The sequence below is a fragment of the Tinamus guttatus genome, unplaced genomic scaffold (assembly GCF_059628265.1).
Source record: "Tinamus guttatus ecotype Peru unplaced genomic scaffold, ASM5962826v1 Tinamus_guttatus_pri_ptg000055l, whole genome shotgun sequence".
Classification (NCBI taxonomy): Eukaryota; Metazoa; Chordata; class Aves; order Tinamiformes; family Tinamidae; genus Tinamus; species Tinamus guttatus.
Window position 1 is genome coordinate 1,404,759 of NW_028288589.1, and position 26,026 is coordinate 1,430,784.

At 41.5% G+C, this 26,026-nt stretch overlaps 1 protein-coding gene across 1 annotated transcript in view; it reads right to left on the minus strand.

Moving 5' to 3' along the window:
- The window catches only part of PKHD1 (PKHD1 ciliary IPT domain containing fibrocystin/polyductin), a 239,843-nt gene that overhangs the window by 169,415 nt on the left and 44,402 nt on the right, over nucleotides 1–26,026 (minus strand). Inside the window, 2 exon segments of the mRNA XM_088540100.1 lie at nucleotides 15,448–15,598; nucleotides 19,253–19,466. Coding sequence (XP_088396226.1) covers nucleotides 15,448–15,598; nucleotides 19,253–19,466 — 365 coding nt within the window.

The window sequence follows — 26,026 nt, forward strand, 5'->3', positions numbered from 1 at the left end:
CAAGATGCACCTGTGCCAAAATAATGGAGAAACCCTCATTCCAATGATAATATCACCAAGTTTCAAGTATCATGTATAGGTCTGCACAGCCTGTGTTCTTGACACAAGTGTTCACAGGACGGTCTTTCACCCTGCTTTTATAAGAGCAGACTCTCGTGTGCAGTATAGCACACAGAGAACACAGGAAGTTTGTTTTTTGGATAAAAGTCAAAAGAAAAAAAAGGCTAACAAACAAACAAAAACAACAACAACAAAGGAATTTTCCATTCTTGGAAACATTCAAGAACTTTTTTCAAAAAAAAAAGAAAAAAAAAGAATTTTACTGACAAATCGGAGGCATGAACAGAGGTTCAGCCTCCAACACACGCCATGGCAGAAACCACCATATGAGCGAGAGGACCCTGGAAACCAAACTAGACAGCAAAGATGGAAAATAAGACCACTTTCTTCTGATTACTTGAGAAGAAAATGATACATGAGATGGTGAGAATGACTGCAGTCAATTCACTAGTGATTGTGCATGCTAAGAAAGTAGCTATACATGAATTAAAGGAAAGATGTCCACAGAACTGTACAATGTGCAAAAAAATGAATCATTTATATGAAAAGACAACATTATTCTCAAGCAGAATGGAAACAGTACAGTAGCTATTAATCAGTGGAGGCTGGAAATTATCAGAATACTTCTGACTATCCGGGTAGTGAGAAACTATGGGAATTTTCCAGATGCAGCAGGGAACCAAACATTCCTTTATGAATTGGTACAGGTGGCATAACTGCCTATGATAGAACAAGACTGGACCATGATACGACAACCTTTTTTCCAGGCTATGACATGATAATTTAACAATTATCTGTTGCTACCTAACTTCTCTTTACCTTGGATCTCCAACTCTAAACTGTGTTAGATCCTACCTCAGAGACCCACATAACAGCTCCTTCGTTAATGACTCCCAGAAGTGTTGGCACAACATGGATCAGCTTCAGGCAGCTAGCTGTACAGGAGGTCCCATTATAGGTATTCTCCAATATCTTCATTTCTAGCTGAGACTGCCTATCTCACTGCTTGAACTCTGAATTAAAAATAAAGAATTCTTTTTTTCTTCTTCTTCTTTAATTTTTGTCATCCTGCAGGATTCTTTCAGGCTTCTGCTGAGTTGCACAAGCACAAGAAAGGAAGAATCTGGCTGGGCATGTTCTCTATGGGACTGATGAATGACCCTAGTCTCTCTCCAACTATTACAGGATAAATCTGTTTACACACAAAAAATTGACCTGGGCCAGTGAGGTGGGACTAGAGCCAGGAAACTGGCACGTCCCAAAGGTAAAAATACATTTACAGCCAACAGCATTAGTAACTCAAGACCATAAACAAGCCATGCTGTCATTAATTACTCAGACAGGGGCAGCCGCAAAAGCAGTAAGAAGACCCAAAAGCCAACTGTAAATAGTTCGACTAGCTGATTAGTTTAGGAAAAAAATGAGTGGGCAGTTTCGGAGGTCAGAGCCCATGGCACGAGTCAGTCACAGGCCAATTTGCAACTGGACAACGGCATGAGAAAGAACTTAATTCCTGCTTAAAATAACCCCAGCCAAATCACTCAAAAAACAACCACCAAGAAAAGGCTTTTCCAGCAGGGGAGTAATCACTGCAATTTCCAAGCACAGAAGGTAAGGCTCTTTGCACCAGAGGTATTTAATTAAGGACACGGAATATTAGTTTGATCTAATGGTGCTTTCACAGGGAGGGCACTGAAAAGACATCGTTGTTGAGCAGCATGTATGTCCCAGATATAGCATGAGTCAACTTTCTATATGGCCATGCAGGCAGCAAAGCTCACCTGAATACAGGCAGGTTAGCAAGTGATGGCAGGATATTAGCAGGACTAGGACTGATGAAACAAACCACGAGAGCCAGAGGAAGGTCCAAGTTTGTTTTCCGTACTCCTGTGATTCCCAAAGTATCATCCTCAGGTCTCTTAGTGTCTTTTGAGAGTTACGGTGGGAGATTGATCTTAGAACAAGAAACCTTAATTTCAGATAAGAAATGAAGAAATTCCTGAAATAGGAAATTTCATAAGGAAATGACACCGGAACCAGAAGAAACATCTTGCAGCTGAGGAGAGTTTTCCTATAGCTAAAATTTCCCCATGGTGTCTGGGGTACTCTGAAAGGGAAGGGGACCAAAAGGCCGACACACAAGAGATCTTTGGTGCCCATACATCTCAACCAGTTCCTGGAGATAAACACTGAGACTTGTGTGAAGAGCTGGGGAGAGATTAAGTCTGTGTGGGAATGTCAGGGCCAGACAGGTGCATTTGGGAAATGTTTTGGAAGTCATTGAATATATTGTTTGGTGCCTTAGTTCAGAATCTTACAGAAAGTGATAGAGGAACTCCATTTCACAGAAGACAGTTTACCCTTAAGTGATTGCTAATTCACAAGAATCTTCCCAAAGTTCATTTATGGCCTGATATTCAGAGACAAATGAGAACTTCCTCAGTGCATTGCTTTAATCACAGACCTCACTTCACAAAAGCACTGTGCATATAGAACATATCAAGCAATTCAGTGTGGTCTCCCAGTTTAGATATAACTTTTTTTTCCCCTTTTCAGAGTGCAGTTAAAGGACGCATGGAGTTTACATTTTGATTTAAATTGGTGATTTCTCAAAGGATGAAGGCCTCCGAGACAAACTAAGAGCAGCAATTTAATGGTTATGAGCAAATTGCAGGATCAGATTGTTTACAAAAGTGGAATAACCCAAAGCTGGTGGATATGCTGGACTTTGCAGTATGTCCTTTCTGAACATTGTCACACAACTGAACAAGCCTAAGAGTGAATACTGCAAATACAAATATAACTTTAAGTACTTCTTAACCACCTGTAAGAAAATAAAATTCTGTGTCTATCGCAAGGAAGATTTCTGAATGAAGTCTACACTAAACAGGTGGGCCATGAGTTTAATCCACAGCAACAACATCGGTGGAGACCTGCTCATGACAGGGCTTTTCTGAATCATACAGATGCAAAACAGCTGCAAGGAAAATAGCTGTTGAGTGGGAAGCTGGGGCTCGTGTAGATCCAGGACCTTGACTTTCATACAACCCAGGGACTAAAATCCAGTACTGTCACATGCACATCCCTGTCCCTCCAGCCAGAGCAGCGGGGCCATATAAGTGACTAAGTTAACATCATCCTCCTGTTCTTCTACAATTTTTTTTTTTTTTTTTTTTTTTTTTTTTTTTTTTTACTATTGCATTAGGGGGTTCGGGCACCCCTCTGACTTCATTACGATCACAGTATTGCTCCACTGAAGCATCTATTGCCATTGGGAACATTTTATGCAGCACCTAACTGAAAGGTATTAGGATTTATAGGTGCGACTATGGTCCTGTCACCTGTATATCCTCTTTTTCTCAAAGAAATAGGATGGTATTTTGGCCAGCCATAGCATCTTCCATCTAAATTCCCAAAACCTGATGGAAAGAGAAACCTCCTAGGAGAATGATTGCCACCCTGTTTAACCCCTGATTAGCAGGAGAACATTGCTTTACTAACAATCTTGCAAGGAAAATGCATGGCTGACTGCACCATGTTTGTTTCCTGCTGAATCACTACAACAACTTCATCAAAACATTTTGCCTGTTCATTTCCACTTGTTTAAAATATATTTTTAAAACAGATTCCAGGTCCAAGCAGGACCTAATGTTACTATTTATCCCATGCCAGGGTCTAATGAAGATCAACAGCACTAAGTTATTAGTCTCTGAAATCTGCACCCTTGCTCCAGTGCAGTGTCCTGTGTAGGGGCAGGGAAGTTACTAAAATCTTCTTTTTACTTTTCCTAAAAGAGGTTAGAGATCTAACTGTCCTGACATGCTTTAATAAGAAGAATTCCCTTCAGCAAGTAGAGCCAGGTTTTACCATGCAGCTACTGAGCCTCCACAGAAGCACCCATATTAAATTCATCAAAACAATATTGTAGTGTTTGCTCAGTTAATGTAAACCTGCACATCAGAATCCATCCCTTAAAGACGTCTCTGCATTGCAGGGATAAGAGTAAGTGCAAACAGGACAGGCCTTGGGATGCCTCTGGCAGTGAAACTGGCTGAGATTTAGTTCAGAGCATCTACTATGCTCCTCAGACAGATAGGACACTTACAACAACTGCACTTGGCCAGGCAGATCCCAATCCTCTTAGTGCTCAGACTGGGTCAGCCTTGAAGGTTTGCAAGGAGAGAGAAGAGCACAGGCAACAGGACGGTGCAGACACGAGAAGTGACCTGCACAACTCCTTGGCACTGGCCATTTTCTAAAATTGCATCCTCACTCCTCTCTTACGCTGTGCTATAGGGGTGCAGGACTCAGCATTTCCCAGCATCAGTGAGATATTTCTGCTACAGCAGCCCTGCTGTTGAACATCTGAGACCAAGGCTGAAGGGGGAGTATTGGGGAAACCCTTTCCATCCTGCACCTGCCCAGCAGGGAGAGGCTTTTGTTCTGCAAGGCTGTTATTTCACTAATGCAAGGTTTTTAAAAGCAACTTGGCCTAATCTGCGAGCTTTCAGAGTCCGCTTTCAAATGCAAGGTCCTGTTTAGCTTTAGCACATCAACAGCATGCTTTCTTAGCCTATCTGTATGCATTATCTACTGCTGTAATGTATCATGTACTGAACTACAGTATCATTACAGGTAAGTGCTCAGGTTTAAATGCAAACATAATTGCATAATGTGGTACAGCCAGGAAGAATAATGCAGGAAATAGAGCCAGCTCCATCTGATAGTGCAATCTGACTGGAACGCTGACCATTCGGATCAAACACGCAGCCCAGATGGGGCAACCAAGAATAAAAGGGCTTTGTGGTATCTTTATTGTCATCATCAAAAACACTTATCTGCCAGAAAGGTAAAAAGGTGAAGATGGGACTCCTACAGAAAGGTCACATAAGCCATAGGATAGTGTGGGGTTACAATAGGTGGGAAGATGTTACGCCTCAGCAAAAGCTACAACAATACTTTAACTTCAAGCTGAATTTTCCAAGCTCTAGTGGGAACTTGAGCATCAAATGGCCTTTAGAAGGATGGGGACATGCACAGCATTTCCTGGCAGCTAAGGATATCTATTTAATTGTAATATGTTCAGCTACAGCCCTACCATGGAAGTAGCTGTACAAATAAAAGAGTAGACAACTCCTGACTCAAAAGACCAAACAGCAGCACATCCGCTGCAAAAATATGTACTAGTTGAACAAACTGATTTTATGTAGACTAATTAAAATTAGAATCGATTCCTAATGCACTTCTCTCTCTTAAATTCTTTTTTTGCCTTTCTTTTTTTTTTTTTTTTCAATTGATTGAGTTCAGAGTGCCACAAGATCAGCAATTCCAACAGGGACACAGGCCGCACCACGGCGCAAACCTGGATGGAGCTGAAATTAATTTGCTGCCCTGTGTGTTGATCTGCTACGCTATGAATGACTGTGCTTCAGCCCAGGAGCAGTATCACGCAGCTACAGGACAGTAACCTCTTAGACTGTTCCTGCCCTTTCCAAGAGATTTTAGACCAAATTAATTTGAACAAGGCAGCACGACAAAGAGTAGCGTGAGACGGAGCCTTGAGAACAGCAGGCTGAACTGAGAGGCCTTTGAGGAGAATGAGCACAAACTGCTGCTGTTTGGGCTCTAAAGATGCCCCTCTGCCATTTGGGGCTGTGACAGCTCGTCTTTGTTGGGAACGCATATTCCTTGGAATAACTTGTGTCCCGTGGCTTTTGCTGTCTGCCTTCCCACGCACACATCCGTCTACCAGGACATGAAACCCGGGCTCCCCTTCCCAAGGACACAGTGTCACCCGAGTGTCTGGAGGCTTTCAAGTGCTTAGGGATGTGATGTGAGCTGCATGTCCTCTGGGAGAGTCCAGCATCTTCCTAGGGCAAACATCCCCACGAGGCCACAGAGGGGTGCAAGATAACAAGAAGAAACATCCAGAATCTTGGGGAGAGGAAAACCAGGGAAAGACAGACCTCTGGGAGCATCATTTTTATGACTAACATTTCTATGACTAACTGCTCCTTCCCTGCTGTTTCATGTCTCTTTACCCCGCTCTTCATGGGTCACTCTGAACATCTGAATTGCCCTGCAGACCCAGTGAGGGCTAATGAAGAGGAGTCCTTGACACGGAAAGCAAAAGCCATGTCTCCCAATTGCAAAACACAGGTGAAAGCAGGAAGAAAAAGGCAAATGGGTGAAAATGAGCAGGAAGAAAAAGGTAAATAGGTGAAAATGAGCAAGTGAGCTAGGAAGAGAAAGAGTGAGAGGGAGCAAAAGAGCAAGAAAAAGTGTGTAAAAGAGAGAGAACTGGGATATCTACATGGGTAAAACTGAGCCTGAACCTTGACCAGAGTCACAGACCCAAGGAAGAAGTGTGAAAGCAGGGAAATAAATCAATAAGCAAAACGGCAATCTCTTTCCTTAATTTTATATGAGGAAGTCAAATTTACTGAGCTCCTCTCAAGCTGTCTTTGGCTAAAATCACCGCTAATGAGCTCTGACATCTGAAATTTAACTGGACATGAGCTAACAGCTCCCAGCCCTGCGCCACCCATGAAGTTCACGGGGAATATTTTGTTAAAGCCACAGACGGGAAAGACGGAGGGTTTGGAGGAAAGTGTTTATAGCGCCCGCTTCACCTGCTGCTCCCTGGCCCAGGGGCATCTGCTTTCCTTCACGGGACTCCATCCCCTCTGCTCCTGCAATCGCTGCCTCCTTTTTACAAGGTGGCCCTTACGAGCCCTTAATGAAGCACTTTGCTCCACGGCTATTTACGAGGACACTTTGGGAACGAGGGACTTCCCCATGCAGGGCTGCTGCATAGGGAAATGCACCGAGCGTTCAGCAAGCAGCGTGTTAAATCAGTCTATCACCGGGTTATTAAGGAGTTGTCATGAAAACAGGCTGATTTTTACTGGAAATCACATAAAATTAACCCTTTTGTTAAAGAGAGAATGAAAGTTCTAGCGGTTTATTTTCAGCAAGACTGTTTAACTGTTTGATTGCAGCCTGGTGGAAAACATTGTAGATACAGAAGGAGAGCCTGGTGCTCTACAACCCATGGCTGATGCTAACCAGGCCACTTGCATTAGCAGCACTAATCCTACCAGCATGGACCCATGTGAATAAAAGTCCTACAGAACTCAGTGCACTTATAGATTCGCCTGTGTTTATCTCACAGTATCTGTGAATAAACCATCCATGAGCAGCAGCAACTCACAGGGCTGTGGAGCTGCTACACCACCCAACACATCCCAGTGTAGGCTCAGCATTTGGCAAGGATAAAGATTATCAGTTTTAATGTAGATTATTGTTTTAATGTAGATAAGGGAGCAAGAACATTTAGAGGTTCTGAATGTGCCCAGTCATAGATCTTAAGGTGTTAGTCTGGGCCTTACAGTGAATTTAGTGAAAATGAAGCTTCAAGAAAAAAAAAAAGTGATAATAACGATATTTAAGCTCTGATTATTGCTTGAGCTTAGAGACATGCTTATCTCAGAGCCAGAATGGCATAAAGATATATGTCCATCCAGGATCCAGTCACTGTGAGGGCTCTTCCAACTAACCCAATCTGGCCACGTCCATGCTTACAAGCTCTCCCACCCAAACAGGGTGATCACAGTCAGCCCTTCCTACCTCTTGAAACAGGCCCCAGAAACATTTGAGAGAGGTTTCAAGGTAGCCGAGTGCTTCTAGGTTAGCCAAACCATCACCCTGCAGAAAATTCCTCTCTGCACCATCAGGTCCACGGTATTGCTTACTTATGGATTAGGGAGAGGACACGAAGACAGTTGCTGATGCAGAGTGCTGTGTTAGAGAGGCAAAAGCTCTTTAATCCAAATCACCCCTCAGGGTGGCAAAGACTCTTTTTCTTGTGCTTTTTGACCAAAAAAAAAAAAAAAAAAAGCTCCAGCACAAGTCCTGGCTATGCCTCTCTCCAAGAAGTGCCGGCCTTTTCCCAATGAACTTCAGATGGGGAGATGGAGAACGCTCCCCTCTACTTCACAGGGAGCCCGGGGCTGTGCATCCCAGCACCTTCCCCCAGAATGAGTAATCCAAGACCAAGTCTTGGAGTGAGGATCAGAGCTGTGCTTCCCAATGCCAGCCATCCTTCCCTCTAAAATTGCCCACACACTGAAGGAGTCAATTAGAGCCTCTGTCATAATTAAACAAGGAAGTGGCAGCAAGACTCTGTGCAAGAGCCTGGGAGCAAACAGCAAGAAAAAATTGACCACAGTCCCCCAGGAAGGCTCCCCAACACGCTCCTGACCTTAATTCAAGCCTTGGCTTTCTGACAGTAAGGGAAAAGCTTTGCTTTCTGTTCCCTGGAGGAATTCCCTGGACTTTTCAGTCTGAAGCCACATTTCTTTAAAGGGTGGGGAGCTGGAACACATGGAAGGGTGACAAAGGAAACCTGTTCCCTCACTAAATAGAATCAAGTTAAACTTCACTTTTGCATCAGTCTGCTTAAATTCAAGTGCAAAAGCTTTGGCTTTGTTGTGCTTCAGATTATGGAAGATGGGAATCCCGTCCTGGAGACGGCATCTGGCATGAGCAATAGGGGAGAGGAGGACACCCCAAATGGGCACCTGCAATTTAGGGACCAGAGTTTCAGAGACTATCAGAAAATGCTAAGATGACAAAATAATAACAAAAATAAATAAATGGGGGTATTCAAAATGGAAAGAAAGAGCATGTTATAGTTCAGCCTTTGATGTTCCTTCTCACAAGTGGGAGAAGAAATAGTTAAACCTTAAATCAGGAGGCAAAAAGTTACAGCAAAAAAAAATGAATAAAACAAAAACAGAAACAAAAAAGAATCAAAAACCCATACCACCAGCACATCTCCTAAATTTCCCATTGCAGCCCAAGGCCCATCCCATTAGAAAAAAATAAAAAATAGAAAAAAAAAGTGGAAGAAAGGGAAGCAATTTTGCTTATCCTTTCTCTACACACCTAGCAGCCACTTTTTTTATTATTTATTTATTTACCTCCCTGTTTCGGTGCAAGGTCCTTATTTTCTCATTTAGTCCAACAGAGATTGTCCTCCTGGAATGACCTTTTTTTTTTTTTTTTTTTTTTTCCCCCTCTTTTTCTCTCTCCTTCCCTCCCTTTTCCCCCGCTCCCCCTCACTGCCTGCAGGCCATTGCCCTCGTGCCAGTAACTAGATAACACACTCTATCAGAGATTTTTTAAAAAATCATTGCAAAGGCACTAGGGCTGATAGTGGCATCAATCCTGGCCTGACACGGGCTCGGGTCAACCATTTATCTCTTCACATTGCCTGTGGTTACTGTGGAGGCCATCTTGGTCCTCTCCATCTTAACAGGCTTGCAGATGGTACCTCTGCCTGCCCTGATAGCATCTGCACCCCACGACTGCCTTTTGCTTTAAATTTTATTAATTCGTTAGGGACCTCTCCCCTTCCTTGCTGTGAGGCTTACAAATCTGGGTTGGTTTCGCAGCATTCCCCTCGCCCACCCCAAAACAGCAATACCAAGTTTTGTTGGCCGAGTAGGTTAAGAAATAAAGAATATAAAGTGGCAAAGGTGGTTGCATGGTTAAAAATAACATATGAAATACACAGCACTTTAGTCAATGAGGATTTTCATCAAGCCCTGTTGTGTGGCATTGTCATTTGGGGCTATTTACATTCCAAAAGCACTCAAGAGCCATAACCAAAGCCCAACACACTGTAATGGCAGATACTGTCAGAGGAGGATCCCCCTGAAAGACTGCAAAGAAAAACCCTTCCCTCAGTCCCAGCTAGATGTGATTACTATGGCCAAATGAAATGATATGAGGTGCCCTCTGTATCTAGAGGAGAAAAGTCTGGGAAAAGGAGAGTAGATGGAGTAGGATGGTCAGAAGGGAAACAAAGGGACAGAGTATAAGTATGAGAGGATGTTTAGGACTGTACCAAACTCTGAAGGCAAGGAGAGAAGCTTGAAAAATGATACCAAACAAAAACAAAACAAAACCAAAATTTTTAAGCCTAAAATAACTATAAACATATATGACCATAAGCTGGGAAGCCTGCACATCTTTAGTAGCAGGGGCATCTGAGCTTAAGGCTCTCCCCCTCAAAATACAACCATTAGAAACCACATAACCTGAGGATGGCACAAAAAGAAGACTGGAAGAACAGCAAGCATCTACCATGGGGAGCACAGAGAGCCTACTGGACCTGAAGGAGAGAGTCACCTCCGGGCACTCGTCACCCTCACAGGCATCTTCACATGGTCAGGAGCAGAAAACAAAGCAGCAGCCTTTCGTATGCAGCGCTCTGTTAAAGTCCCAAATATCTCCAATAGCTAAAAGTATTCCTTCTCCTCCTTCAGCCTCCAAATTTTGCTGTATCCAGAGAAACGGCAAGTGAGGAAAATGGAAGCAAAGAGGAAGGAAAGGAGCAGTTCTGGGGATCTACAGGTGCTGGGGATCTACGGAGGAGTCGAAAGATTTTGGACATCTTGTCTTGATCACATTCAGCAGAAGCTGAGTGGCCAGCTCTCTAAAGTGACCAAACACATCTCAGCCTTTACTTTTTCTTTCTTTTTTCTTTTTTCTTTCTTTTTTTTTTTTTGGCTTAGAAGGAAAAAAAAAAGCAGTTATCCCAGTATCAATCACTGAGCTAAAAACTCACAGATTCTCAATACTATAAGCTACTTACTAAATCTCCATACCTTCGCTTAATGCTCTGATTAAAAAGAAACTCAAAGCAGAGCAGCATACCCAGGCAGAGCCATAATCCGGGATGGCGTTTTTATCTAGCAAGTTAGTTTTTATTAGCCTTCCATTTCTTAATGGGGACCCCTCGAGGGTTGGGTTGCAGAGGACTCACTAGTATACCAGTTCAGCTTCCCTTCGACTGACTTAATATACGTGGCATCTGCCCTCCGACAAACATTATATTACCCATCTGGGCCAGAGGAGTGCTAGTCCGTGCAGGGAAACATTGCTCAAGCAGCATGCTTGCATGATGATTAGGTTTGGTCCAGTGATCTGGAATAATAATCTGAAGGCTCACTAAGCATAATAGGTTCAGAAACATCCCAGCCTGGTCAGACCTTCCCATGAGCATCCTTTACACGCGTTATCGGTGCGTTTTGCATGTCTCATCAGTGTCACAGCAGCTGACATCTCATTATGCACCCAAAGTGGAAGTGGACAGGTAGTGACTGAGCATTAGAACTTTTCTTTTCCCCTTTATTATTTAATTCATATCTTTCCATTATCCAATGTATCATGAAACTGTGAACTAATTAAGTCCTATGGGATATATACAATCATTGCCAGATTTTTTTTCTCCTCCTTTCTCCTCTCAGTATGCTAAATTGCATTATACAGTGATATAAAAATAATTCTGCAGTTCTTCCTGAGCTAATAATGGAGCAAGTGACAAACACTAATGATGCAAAATTGAACTGTGGGGCAGAGGCCCGCTGCTTACTTCGTGTGACCTGATTAAGCCACGGTGTGGCAAGTACTCCAAGCACAAAGGCAAGCAAGTTTCAGTTTTCAAAGCATTTGGCAGGGGGAGAATATTCAAGTACATTCCTGATCCTGGGAAAAGGCTGAGTCAATAAAGCAAGGAATAAAACTTGAGGTGATGGCTATGACCTCACCTTAAATGGAAATACAGCTATTTTCCTCCGCTGAGGGTCATGGCTAAGAGTTTTTAAAGGAGTTCACCTGAATAGTAAATTCAGGTAATTGGCCTATGAGAAAGCTTCTGCATACCACATGCAATATGAAAAGGACAGCCAGCATTTTTCACAAATACCATCTAATTTTGGGTGACAGCTGCAGCCCAAGTTTCAAGCAAAGGCAGGTGGAAATAAGAGGTGGAAGAACTTTCTTTCATGCAAAATTAAACAGAAAGATCATCCAAAAAATTAAAGCATCTAGAGTTAAGCTCTTGATTTTCATTAAAATTGATCTGCATATACATTTATGAGGAAAGAAAATATGAGTCAAGACATTTTAGAAGAAAATCAGAGTTTGTATTGGGGTAGAGTAAATCTCTGTTATCTGAGGTTACCACATATGCCAGACAATCACAACCAGTTCAGAGAACATCTCATTAATTCATGTAGAAAGAATGCATACAGTGTTTGCTAATCTCTGCAGATATTTTTGGTGTCCCTGGCTTTTGCATGCATGTGCAATTTACACAGCCAGTGAGGGAATGCCACGGGAATGCACATAATATATTTGGGATCTGACCTGAAAAATGGAAGAACGTGCCGGTCTGGCAACAGTTTGATACTCACAACCAAGCTGAGCCTGATTCCTGGATTAAACATTACCTGTTTAATGCAATTTTCAGCAAGGCTGATTCACAGATCAAGATTGAATTTATAAAACACCTAATCAAGTGCTAATCAAGTCACTATCAGGATATGGTCCTGCAGATTTGGTCAAGATAAAAACAGGTTATTTCCAGTCCCAAGATCCTGCTAGTCAAGGAAAGCTGATCCACCTGGCAGATGCATCTGCAACTTGCAAGGCTAGGACCCTTGCGCATGGATTTGTCTTCAATGTCCCTAGGCTTTCTGTGACAAAGGATAACGAGGCTGCTGAAGTCATCATAGAAACATAGACCTGGAAGAGATCACCATGTCACCAGTGCTCAATGCCCTAGTGCTGCAGTGTCACCCAGGTCCTCTCATACTCTTACTGTGCTCCCTCCCTAAGCTCTCTGAAACTTCCCAGTGTTCTCCCACCGGAGGCTTGCTGCAAAACCTGGTCATACTTCCATTCTGCACTTCTCATTTCCACCCCACATCTCAGCATGGTCCCTCCTGGGACCCAAATCCCAGATGACTGTGGCATTCTCTTTTCTATTAAGAACTAGCCTCATTAGGTGTTTTATAAAGACAGAAGAAAACATGCCCTCACTCTAAAGCTTGCAGCCCTTAGATTCAATTTCCAAGAACCAAACTTTAGAGGGTTTTTTTTTGTATGTTTCTGCTCTGAACCAAAGTTTTTTTCTTCTCTTCCCTCCATGCTCCTGGTAGCAAAGTCTCATTTATACTTTTACCAGACATTCTGTGATGCTTCTTTTTAATCCAATACTGCCCTGGCTCTAATCCGGGGAGGCTTCCTCATCCCTGCCCAAAGCCTCCCACAAAGCCAAGCCTTGCTAAGATGCTGCTGACTTGCCAGCCTGCAGGAGCATCATTCAGAAAAGCGTGCAGGAAACCAAACAACTGATTGCTGTAGCTACGTATGCTGACAGCAGCTAAGGATTAGGCCCAGTCGTTACAAACTGCTTTGAGATGCTTATGTGAGAGTGGAACAGAAGTGCCGGGTGTTATTATAAAAAGATGCAGTCCCATTACTTGTACGCCAAGTTGTGTTGCCTGTTAATAACACCATTATCCTAAGGCACGTGGTGCTATTAATGCATTTCACTGCTTGGTGCTGAACCTGGGGACCATTATTTCCACTGGAAAGGTAAGGCCAGTTCACATGACATGATTTAAACCTCCACAGTGAAGCATGCCTATGCTGCACCAAGTCGTAAATCTTCACAAGATGCTGTCAGCTAGAAAGGGACCCAAATTGAAACCATTTATCTGAACTCCCCACCCACCCACCTCTATTCACCCAGGTCAGGTTTGGGAAGAGGGATAAAATGATTCCAAATACCCTCTGGATTCATTAAGTAGAAGTCAGTGCTGAATCTGAAAGCACTGCTGGTTTTGCCCCGCTTCCCCTACATTCATTCTTTTAAGACACCTAAGACTTTGTGGATTTTCCCCACGTTGTACTGAGCAACCAGGGATAAATCCCACAGTGTCTTCCTATCCTTGCTCCTGCCTGAACCAGGAAAAAATATAGACAGATCTTCACCTCCTTACTGAGACTATGGACCCAAGATACACACGAGCAGATCAGCCTGGAGCCGACAGGAGATGATGGGTCCTTGGGCTCAGTGGACCCGGGTGTCCTTAGCATATTTACAAATGAAAATTTAAAGGAAAGGAGAAGTTACCATTTGATTTGGTGCTGGCCTAAGCACTTCACTTCACTGTCCTCCTAAAGTGGTTAAGTAATAATTTGGGGGGATGTTTTTCCCCTCTAGCAATGCTTGTTTCTGGAAGCATAACTAGCAATGCTGATGAGGGAATAAGCCATGGAGAAGGAGCCAGCTCACATTTTTCGGAGCACAAAAAAGATGGGAAATCATGAAGGTTGGCAGCAAAAATAGGGATAAGGTTGTATGTGATATTCCTTTACAGGCCAAAGACAGACTTAATTTTTGATATGCTGTTTTTCTTTAAACGGAATAGAGGAAAGTAGATGTATTTTAGGAGATTAGATTGCAATGGTAACCGGCGTCTGAAATATGTATACAGCACAAATTCAGACTCCTGCCTGAGTAAAAACTTCAGAATTTGGTATTAGAAACAAAAGTATTTTGCCAGGACATTGTAGCTATTTCCGGGTTGGGAAGCAGGTAAAGAAATTAATTGCAGATATCAGAGTTAAAAACTACCATGGCATCTTTGACATCCATTCTGAGAAAAAAAAAAAAAAAAAAAAAGACTTCAGTTTCTTAGGTCTCATCTATACTAAGATGACTTTATAATAATTTGACTTATTAGGTAAAGGACAACATTTGTTCTGACAAGTCAGGTGTCCAGCTCATCTCATTGATGGAGTCATTTCAGGAGCTGCTCATTTAGGGCAGCTAAAGGGGATATTTGACTTTCCTCCAAAATCTTCCTCTTCTCCCCAAATTCCGTGGCACAACCCAGTACCTCAGCTCAACACCCCAGAAAATCTGAAAGCCTATTTTAAGTTGGCAATTAAAGTTTGTAGATATTATGATTTTAGTTAAGAGTTATCAGAGCCGTAGTTTTTCTTTTGTTCTACAAAAAGAACTTTGCTAATGTCTTTTTCTTTGTTATACCCACACATAGCCCAGGAGAGACTGTCTCATTTTATTTCAGATGCTGAAGAGGAGCAAAAAATCCCCCGAATATAACCATAGCTGAACCAATGCTGAATGCTCCATTTCTGCAGAAGAGCTCAAACTCCGTGTCTCACACCTAAGATATGTTATCAAGTGACAATGATAACAGAAAAAAGCACCTTTTAAACAGAATTTGCATTTATATAAAAAGCAGATTGTTAAAAAAGACATATGCTGTCCAGAAAATAAGGTAAAGCTCATTTATGTCTCATAAAATACATGATTAACTAGTTAACCATTAATACAGCTGCACTGCATTAGAATTGCTATTCAAAGTTGGAAAGCATTTAATATTATATATTGCTGCTGTTCAGCCTAAATTGTTTTTTTTGCCCCCTTTAAATGTACACAATATTACAAATTTAATTTTAAGCTGTTTGAATCAGTCTGTAAAAAAGATTTGATTATACCTGAGTGTTCTGGCCCCAGTTTTTCCATATCTCAGTAATCTTGGCGGTAATTGGCTGATTAGCTCCCTCACACTCCATCTCTGCCTCAGTTTCCATGGTAATGTTACAGGAGCTATTATAGATGAGAACTTCATCTCTTTCCACTTTAGGGCTGAAACGAGAAGGGAGGTTAAATGGGGTGTCATCAATCTTAATGAAATGCAATTATTTTTACTCTTATTAATCATTGCAAGCCATTAGCTTGTGGCAACTCCTGGCCACCATTTGTCAAACTTTGCAAATTTCTGTAATTTTGTTTCCATTCTTTTATTGTTTATTTGTTTTTTCCCCCCTTTATCTGCACACACTCCTGATGAAAACACATGTAGTAAATATCTCTTAGTGATGCCTTTCTGCTTCCCCAAACTATTACAAATAGCAGCAAACGCCGTTCTAGGACCAAGCTGGGAAGATAAGTGCAGACAACAGCAAGGGAATCAGCAGTGTTAGGATCAAAGATGGACTCTTATGTGGAGTAGGTTTTGCTCGTGTTTCCCCCCTCCCCATCTTACTCACACTTAGCAATGGGGAATGAATAACTTGCAACTCCCTTAGGGCAAGTGGAGAAATTGGAAAAACCACACAACTGGCTAACTGGTCCCTAATTCCAACTGTGAAAAAATGAGCTCATTTAGGGGTTCCAATTCCTGCTACCCAGCTGATTGCAATGATGCTTTGTTGCTGGCGTTGGAACATTAACTTAGTAAATTAATTAAACTTACTTAACAGCCCAGACTAAGCAGATTCGATATATGTGCCAGTTATACTAACAAATGTTTGCTCTCAAGTCTCCCTTTTTCATAGGAGGAAGAAGTAATGACAAGGTGGTGGGGAAAAGATATTTTTACATGGTCTTGCTGATGACAGCTGCTGACCCAACTGTAGAACCCAAATTCCCTCAAAATGAATGGAAAACTATATACTCCAACTGGCTTTGGATAAGGCCAGGATAATCCAGAATCACTTCTCTTTTATTCCCTCCCCTCCCTTCTTCCTCTCCCCTCATTCATACCTTATAGGAAAGAGAGCAAAGAGGAAGTAAATTGCAGCAACACAGACACATCCAGATTTTATTCCACTGTTCTGCCTTCCTAAGGGGATTTGCTAAGCAAGGCAGAACAGATAGTTAGGAGCAAGATTTTCAAAGGTTTTGAGATGCCTGAAAATCCCATCTAAAGGGTTTTTTTGGAAGTGCTTAAATAAATTAGGTGCCTAAATTCTACCAAGATCAACCCAATCAGAAACTCTACCATAAAAGCTCCATGATCGGGGAGACTGGATAAACCTGGAGTTTTCAAACAGTGTTGGATGTGATAGCTCGCTGTGTAAATAAAGAGCTGCTCTGAGAAAGCATTTAGGGGGTATTTGTTTTGCTGCCCTTTTCCAGGGCAATGGAGGTTAACATGCTAAAGGAAGCAGCCACAGTAGTGACAACAGCAAAAAAAAAACCCTGCAAGTCGCTGAACCTTTTTAACAGTGCGTTTTATTTATATATTTAAATGAACATTTCCCTCTACTGTATCAATAATCAAAAGCCAGCCGTAGGGAAGTAAATTCGCTTTTGATTGCAACACTTTGAGAACCGCTCGTCCTGTACAATAATTCAACAGACTGAGCTATCTTTCAAGACTACGTATTACTTTTTTTTTTTTTTTTTAATATTACAAGAAAATGCCGCATCCTTTAAATAGCCGACTGTTTTAAAGAGAGATAATGTTTGTCATCAGCAAGATACAGAGCAAGGGCCCTATTTGCCAGGCCTTGAAGGCAATGGGGGGATCTCCCTTGGTCATGCAGGTCCTTTACAAAAAAATAAAAGGCCTTAATCTCTTTTGCTTGAGGCCAAAGGGCCAACTCTTCCTTCTAATAACTGCATCTGAAACCTGCTGCTGGAGAACTGTTAATCGTAGTGTTTAAGGAAATGCAGCAAGGGCTGACTTGCAAAATGGATTCGGGGATATATCCTGGTCTTAGTGTTGTTAATGGCAAAACCTGCATCTCTTCTAAGGAATATGCATTTGACACTAAGTATTCATAAGGCATAGGCTATAGTAAACCAATATAAAATTCATAAGAAAGAACAGGAAAGATTTAACGTGCAGTCAAGCAAGAGAGGATGTTTAGATTTTAGCATCTTGGAACAACGAGCTCAAATCTTTTGGTATATTATTATTAAGCACAATCAGTGTGCATTACTTCAGGAATTCCCAAAAGAGTTTACTTCTTGTTTGATCTTTCCAATTTTCTAAAAATTTGATACAAATTCTATTGGTATTTTGAAACAATTTTTTTTTCTAAACTGAAATTTGAAAAAACACTTTGGATAGTTCTGAAATGAATCTTTTTGATGATTCTGAACTCGCTCTTCCTCCTCTTTCCCTTGAACTTTTCAAATCAGGAGATTCACCTGAGATCTACCCACCCCTTTTTCTTCCTTTCAGGGGGGCTCAATTTAGAAACAGATTCACCAGAAAAAAAAATATATCATTCCACTGGAAAATTCCTTAACAGACCATGAACACATCAGGGAAAAAGCTAGTGACAGTAACAAGAAGGTGAAGCAGTTGACAGAACAGGGTGGGAAGAGCAACTAAGAAAAAGTTTCCAAAAGGTGAAATGCGCTTGATTTAGAAATATCACCCTGCCACTGAAGGAATGGTAAGTGCTGTCTCTGGGGGCATTTACAATTAAATTGAACAAAAACCACAATGAAGAGCAATAAGGCAGCGGACAGCAAACGGACTGCGTGACTTGATCTTTTTAGTTTTTTCTTTCCTTCTCTTTCCTCTGCATGTTCCAAGCAAAGTGCCCATACACGGGTGCCCCTTCCTACTTACCCAGCCCACAGTAGGCTGGAGCAGCCACAGTGGCAACACAAAGGAGAAAACAGAAATACTGAGATCAGTTAATTTCAGGATTTTTTTTTCTCCTCTGAGTCTCTCCATTATTGTCTCCCCAATAAATCCATCCTCCCTAACTTCTAGGATGCACCTCCTTTGCAGCTATGAACTACCTGCACTGTACCAATATGCACTAGTCAAGAATGTGTTCACCCTCTCGTTGGGGTAATATCCCAATTTTCTAAGGGTCTTCCAGAAGACCTTCTCATCTGGTTATTCTTTCATTCAAACCTCCTTTTTTCTCCCTCTAAGCAAATGCTCTGCAGATATAAAACCCCACCGCTCCATCAAAGGCAATGGCACCCATGTGTGCTCTCAGGCAACTTGGTCTTGGCTTTGCAAAGCCTGTGCCTTGAGGAACTGCCTGTGCACCCTTGCTGAGTAAATATTGCACAGCTTGCTGAATTTTCTCTGCGACTTTCTACTGGAGAAGCTGCTTGGAGAGAGGAAGCAAGAGAGAGAAAGAGAGAGAAGAAAAAAACACTTCTGCTTTTCATAATGCCTAATCTTTTTCCCCATTGGCATCCACCAGATGTTGCTTTGGATCAGGAGATAAATATTAAAACCTAAGAAGGAACAAAGCAGGCTGTTTACGAGATGGATTTTCTGATGTCTCTCGAACACTTTAAAAAGATGGGAGGAAGGGAAGGGGGGGACACTAGAGATGGTTTGATAGACACCAGGAACGAATTTCACAACCCAGTGGAGCTCTCTAGTGGTCTCAAGGCCAAATTGCTCCACTGGCATCAACTTAAGAATTCAAAATTTGCTCTGTTGTCAATCAATCATTGGGTAGGGGCCATTCCTGCAAAAAACTGAAATACCCTCTGGAGGGTATTGCAGCTGCGGGGGAGAACAGCACTAACCTGACAAAGAGTCCAGCAAATTGCCACCGGGACACATTGACATTCCCTCGATGCCCCTGAGCTCCGTGGTGGTCACACATGTACAAGTAAAACGTGGACTGCTTCTGGTGATAGGAAGCCACTGTGACCTGGACATCGCATTTGATGAAGGTGGCCCCAGCTTCTTGGCAGTCGACTGCAGAGTGCTTCAGACCACAAAGGATGGCCAAAGATGCTGCAGAAACAAGAGGGGAGAAATAATCCAGAGAAGCCTGCAACACAGTTGAAGTTAATGAGATTTTGGATACTGGCAGTTTTCACTGCGGAATCCTAATCTGCGTGTCCTATCCTCTCCTTCAGTACATCCTTCCTGAGAATGAGTAGGTCTCCATCCAAATTCTTCAGCCTCTTTTGCTCTTTGTGCAAGCTTATGACTTCCCTTATATGATGAGCATCCAGGTGGCCTTTGGAATCAAGTAATCTGTTGTGGGGAGAGGTAACAGGCTCCAGGCCTTTAGAAAAAGAGCCCTTACTACTCCTAATATCTAGCAGAGCTTTTGAAATCCATAAACAGCTTTATTGAGAGCTTTGCCATGCTTGGAGGGCTTCTTCTAGGGAACCTTAGTTATCTGGGAGATGTGACTTTGTTCATGAGTGTGACTAGAGACTCAGTCCAAGTCCAACCCATAGATGTGGTAAGGGGTTTGAAGAGAGCAGATGCTTTTCTTTAAGGGGTACTTAAGGGACAAGATTTGTGAACAAATGGGATTTTCTTACTCTAAATCCAGACAAAAAAAATTAAACATTAAACCATGCCAGAGATCAAGATTACTTCAATAAAAATTCCTGGGCATATAAATACTTGTGGAGAACATTCATTAATGCTGGACTAATTAAACACTTGTAATGAACTGTTGAAAGGGTTTGTGGACAGTAGTGCAGTCTGCACTGTAGTACCTAAGAGCATTCATCAGCCATCAGAAAAGCAATTGATGAGAATTTTTTAAGAAAGGATTTGCTTCTTTGTTTGTTTTGAAACTCCAAAGGTTTCCTGTTTGCTGGGAAACTGTCATTATCAATGAATATCTTACCACCTAAGCATTTGTGAAAAAGCATTTTGAAGTGGTAAGAACATGAATTTTCTATGTTACATATGTTAAAATATTTACAGTTTATGGCTAAAAATGTGGGGTTTTTCTAGTTTTAGATATTTACAGAATGTTTTTGAAATGTTTATATCCCTTTAATGCTTAGTTTTTACTATTAGAAAAATACTGCAGTATTTCATCTACTCTAAACTGCAGAGTGAAAGGTCACTAGTTTTCCGTAATGCTTTTGTCTGGAATTAGAATGAGAAAAAATAAAAATAAAAAAAACACTCACATCTTCACACTTTTTGTGATAAGTTAAATCTCTTCCCAAATCCAGTCATGATTGGTTTCTTCAGCATCTCTTCAAACATAGCAGAACATAATCCCTGCCTTAAAAATCTCAGTCTACATGAGAGATATAGAAAGGAGAGACAGAAAAGCCTGTAAGATCATGCCTGTATTTTGTTTTTATTTTCTAGAAATGGTGTCTAGAGCAACCAGAGATGTTCCATACTTAAGTCTTGCGTTTTCCTGCAGGCCGGGCTTCCATTCCCTATGACATTTCAATGTTTAGGCAAATGAATATCAACCAAAATACTACTAAGGATTTGTCTTTGCAGCATTTTTACCTGTACCAGAAATAATTAGGATTTTATCCAAATGAAATGGTATTTCTGTTTTTCTTTCTTTAGCCATAGCACTGAGAACTTGTCAAAACTAACAAAGATGGCAAAAACATCTAGGTTACCAGCCTTTCCTCCCTCTGCAAGTCCACAAAGTTAGTATGGGCCAAAGAGAATTTCGTTCTCCTTCTGTAAAAGAGTGTAATAACTCGTGTTTTAGCAGTGACATGAAAGGCTTTAATATGCTCAGATGTAATAATGAAGACCCTACAACTGCTTTTGATGAATAAACAACTAGCGTAATATTAAAAAAAAAAGATTATATTCACATTCCACAGTTTAAGAAAAACAACACGTAGGTGAACTAATCAAAAGAGGCGTTGGATATTTCTTTTGCGGTCTTGAATACAACCTGACAGAGTGTTCCTGGGTGCCTAAAAGAGCAACTGAACCCAATTCTGGGATGAATGATCCACAGAATCCACCCAAATATTGTCCATACTACCTGAATGCTGTCAAAGGACTTCCCTAGTTAATGTAGGTCACCAGAAGATATTTCCTGTACAGCCCTCAGAGCTCAGCAGAAGAACAGCCTGTTACCTTTGGAATATCCTGAAACATTGTTTGGAAAGGAGGCATCTTTGAAGCACGCCAGTGCCCTCGTCTTGGCACTGCTTTGCCTGCAGAATTACAAGGCCTTCTATATTGCTAAATGTTGAAATATTTTTAACTGAAGACAGGCAAATGAAAGGATTTCATTTAAAAAAATGAAGTAAAGGGCATGGTTGCAAAGGGTCATGAAGAAATCGGGCCAAAGTGCAAGAAACTCCAGAATCAAACCTAAAACCACTTTCTCATTTCCACACTCTACAGTAACAGTCCTTCTGATGGAGACATCACCCCTTGTGGAGTCTCCATATCTCATCCTGTCCTTCTGAATCTATGGGATTTTACTCTTGCCTTGTTTCCAAAGGACTTCTTAACCCTTTGCTCAGTTAAATGCTGACTTTTCATCTCTCTGTGACCATTAAATGCTAATATCCCTGGAGTATGCTAAGGCGCCACAATTGTGAAAAATATCAGACAAAATAATAATAATTTAAAAAATTCTGCATTACGTACTTTATATTCCTCATAATCATAGAAATTGCTAATCATGCCTGAAATAATCCCACCAGTAATATTGGTGTATTCAGCCCGCTATGGCTTCACTTTTAAGATCACACACATCATCAGCCAAAACTCTGTATATGGGTAATAGGCTAGAGATTATTTTTGAGGGATATATTTTTTGAGGATACTACAGTTTAAGTGGGGATCCTGGGATGTGCAGCACAAAAGCTTTGTTCCAGGTCACTGTTTAATAACAACGATTGGATGTGTGATGAGACTAAAACCTACCGAAGCTGCAAGCGCAGCTGCTGACTTATGGAGCAACTGCCCCAAGTGCAAAGCTGAGTTTTATCAGTTACCCCCATTCTTGAGCCACTGCAAAACACCGCATTAACATGTGCTTAGCAGAGGCACAAAGGTTGGGAGAAAGGAGAGGGAGAGAAGAAAAAATAAGAGACTTGTTAAGGTCATTGCGTCCCACCTCTGCCTATGAAGAATTGCTCCCTACGAGACATTCATTTTGCACAGCTGAGTTTTAAAAGTCCCAAGAGGCGACTTTGCAAGCATCTATTCCACTGCCTGATAGATCTCACTGTCAGAATGCTCCTGCTTTGTAATCAATATGTTTCTTTTTTTGTTTCTTTTTTTTCCCCCCTCTATTTCAATTCTGGATTTGAAGGACAGAAGAGACCGTATGGATCTTTAGATTGGGGCTCCACAAAAAACCTCAGAGGACCTAGTTGCTATTCAGATCACAACAGGCACAGCACATCCTCTTCAGGTCTTCTCCACTCATAAACCTCCCTATTTCCCTGCATATAAACTCCCTTGGTTCTAATTCACTGCATCTCCTTGGTATACTTCTGCTTCCATATCCAAAACACATTCCTCCCTTTCCTGCTACCTGATATAATGTGCTCTGCCAAATTTCCTTTTAAACCAGCCTCATTTCATTTTTATCTCCTAGTTTAAATCCTTTTCCCTAAGCATCCACTTTCCCTACACATCCAAAATAATCTGGATAACGGCAGGTACAAAATTTGCTGTAACTCCAAAGTCCTAAAACCAGGACTGATGAAGGTAGCAAAATCATACCGAGCTTTGGTCTTGATGGATCTTGCCATAGTTTGCCTCCTTTTAAAGGCATCTTCCTTGTCCTGCTCCCAAAGTCAGACATATAATCTTAGGTACTGGTTTACTGCAGATCATACACACAGTACCTACCCTAATACTGCCAATAGGAATTTTCAGGTATTTTCTCAGTAGCATTAACCTCCTGCCAGTCTTTCCATCTTTCGTAGAAGAACAATTTAATCCCACAGATATTAATTGCACGTTCTTTAAATTTAACCCAAGCTGAACAGAATCCACTGCTGCATTTGCACTATTCAACCACACTGCAACAGGAGTAACAAAGAGAGAACAAGAAAGGTGTAGAGTTCTCAGGATCAAGACAGTCATTTCTGTACCACAGCTTTTAAGTCTTGCTGATTTTTTTTTGTCTTTTTTTGTTTTTTTTTCCCCTTTAAGAGAGTTTGGTTTTGTTATTTTTAATATATTCTTTTTTAACTTTAAGCATGAAACTCAAGGTAAAACTCTGCTTTGATTTAATTTTTCTGCAGGTGGGAAAAAACTTTTTTTTTTTAAAGAAGCATCTGGGTTTGTGCTCCTTTTTCTAGTGCTCTAGGTTGATCCCAGTTCAGTATTTAGTGTATCCACGTCTTTTCGGTCAATGATAAAACCCAAACCTTTCTTGTTCCACACAATATCCTATATTCCTAAATATTCCTAAAGACAACACCATGAGATAGACTTGTTGCTGAATCTCTCCTAGGATCCCCCAAGCCACCTAAGGAGCAATTCCAAATGAACGTGTTGGCAAAAGAAAGGTTTGAGTGCAAGTCATACGAGCCAGAGGTGGCAATCAGCAACACATAAGCTGTAAGGTGAGACCAGACTATCTGCATTTCAGAAGCCCACCCATCTCCCAGATATCTGGGATGTGTAATTCCTTAAATATTTATGGCATGGAAATACCCACACAGGCTGGATAGCAGGCGGTTCTTTACCTAAATCCACAACACAACTTATATAGATGTGCGTCACGTATACAAATATACACTTACTTCAGGAGTATAAATAGCATGGCAAAGGCTTTTTTAAAAAAAATCCCCACGTACTTAAACATAAATGCATCATTGACTGACAAAGGGAAACACTTGTCTAACTCAAGTGGTGAGTTTTGCAAATGCAAATTTGCACTCTCTGATGTCCATGGTTGGAGGGAGAGAGGTTTCACTCTGTGTCCTGGACCTGCAGTACTCAAACCAATAGAGTGTGTCCAAACCAATAGAGTTTGCAAGGTAGCACATACCCAGCAAAGATGTCACCAGGAGCCATCAGCATTCGCCTGCTGACATCTAGTGTCAGTAACAGGCATTGGGGCCTTAACTGCAAAACGTTTTTCCCCAGACTCCCCCTGGCCGCCTGCTTCTCAGTGAATTTTTAACACAGTTATTAATGTTTTCACAGTTTGGATCAATTTGATTATATTTTATCCCATTCTTCTTCTTGCAACAACCAGCCCGCTCTTTCTTTTTTAGTAGGACTATGTTTTTTTTTCTTTAATAATAATAATAATAAGAAATCAGTTATCCGGACTATGTCCAGATTAAAAAAAATATATCAGTCCTTTCAGCCTCTCAGGTTTTCCTTTCTGAGCACTTGATTTTCCTCTCTTACTCCCCAGTTTTTCTTTATATTCCTCATGGATGAGGCAGAAATTGTTCAAAATGACAAAAACAAATGCAGGTCTGCAGTCCAAACCCTTGCTTAAAGCAATGCTGAATATAATGCTGGATTGGTTTCTCAACAACTTATCTAGTTACCTTTGGAATATTTCCAAGGATGGAGATCCCACACTTCCTTGGGCAAAATCCTGGCCTTTTTCCATGCCAGGCACTCTCACATCCTCATCCTTCCAAGCTCATGAAGGAGAGGCCATAGATCTTTGGGCACCTGGACGTCTACAGAATTGTAAGGATTTTGTCAGTTCTCAGGATGCTTCCTACGCTTCAGAACTAAGCAGGGACTAAAGCATTCCCTACCAAATGTTGCCATGCCACAGCAGGCCCCAAGGCTCCGAAAACAGCATTTGGGGAAAGGCATATTTCTCTGGGTGAGATTTAAGATTAAATCCTGCCTTTTGCAGATTTGAGGAGTCTAATGGTATGTTGACAGTATGGGAAGGACAAAATATATCTGTGCTACGTATCCGTGCTACACAATTCACAGTAAATTCCTTCTTCCAACATCAGAGCAGGGTTATATCTCTTTCTCAGGTTGCTGGAGAGCATGACAGTGCTCTCTGCCATTCTGGCTGTCACCCATTGAAGATGATGCTCTGGCTGTGGAATGTTCCCATATTCTCTAGGGAATCCAGATCCATATTTCCACCTTCCCAATGGTATGAACTGGTCACACTAAATCATTCATTCACCTTCCCCTCCAAACCCCCTTTGCCAAAGAAGCATCTCATCTCACAGCCCAACACAAAATGCATGGGGCCACAGAATAAGGACATTTAAGAGTGCTTAACACTCTAGACCGGCAACAATGACAGAGGAACCTGGTTTCCCAACTTCAGTCTTACAACCTTGAAGAACAAAACATGGATACATATGAGATTAAAAGCTCCAGACACAGGCACACCGTAGAGCTAGCCCAAAACTCATGGATGCAGTTGCAAAAATTTCCCATAATGATAACGGAATTTGGGGTGAGCTCAAGAACCCTGGGTCAATGCTAAACTGCCCACTCTCCCTACCGCAGTGAATTTTAGGACAACTAGTGATGCTTTTCCTCTGTTTCCCTAGAATGGGATACAACAGAGCCCCTCATATTTGGTTTATGACAGGTTTTTAGGGTGCCTTTTTTTCTTTTTTTTATACAAAACCAGGTTTTGTGTC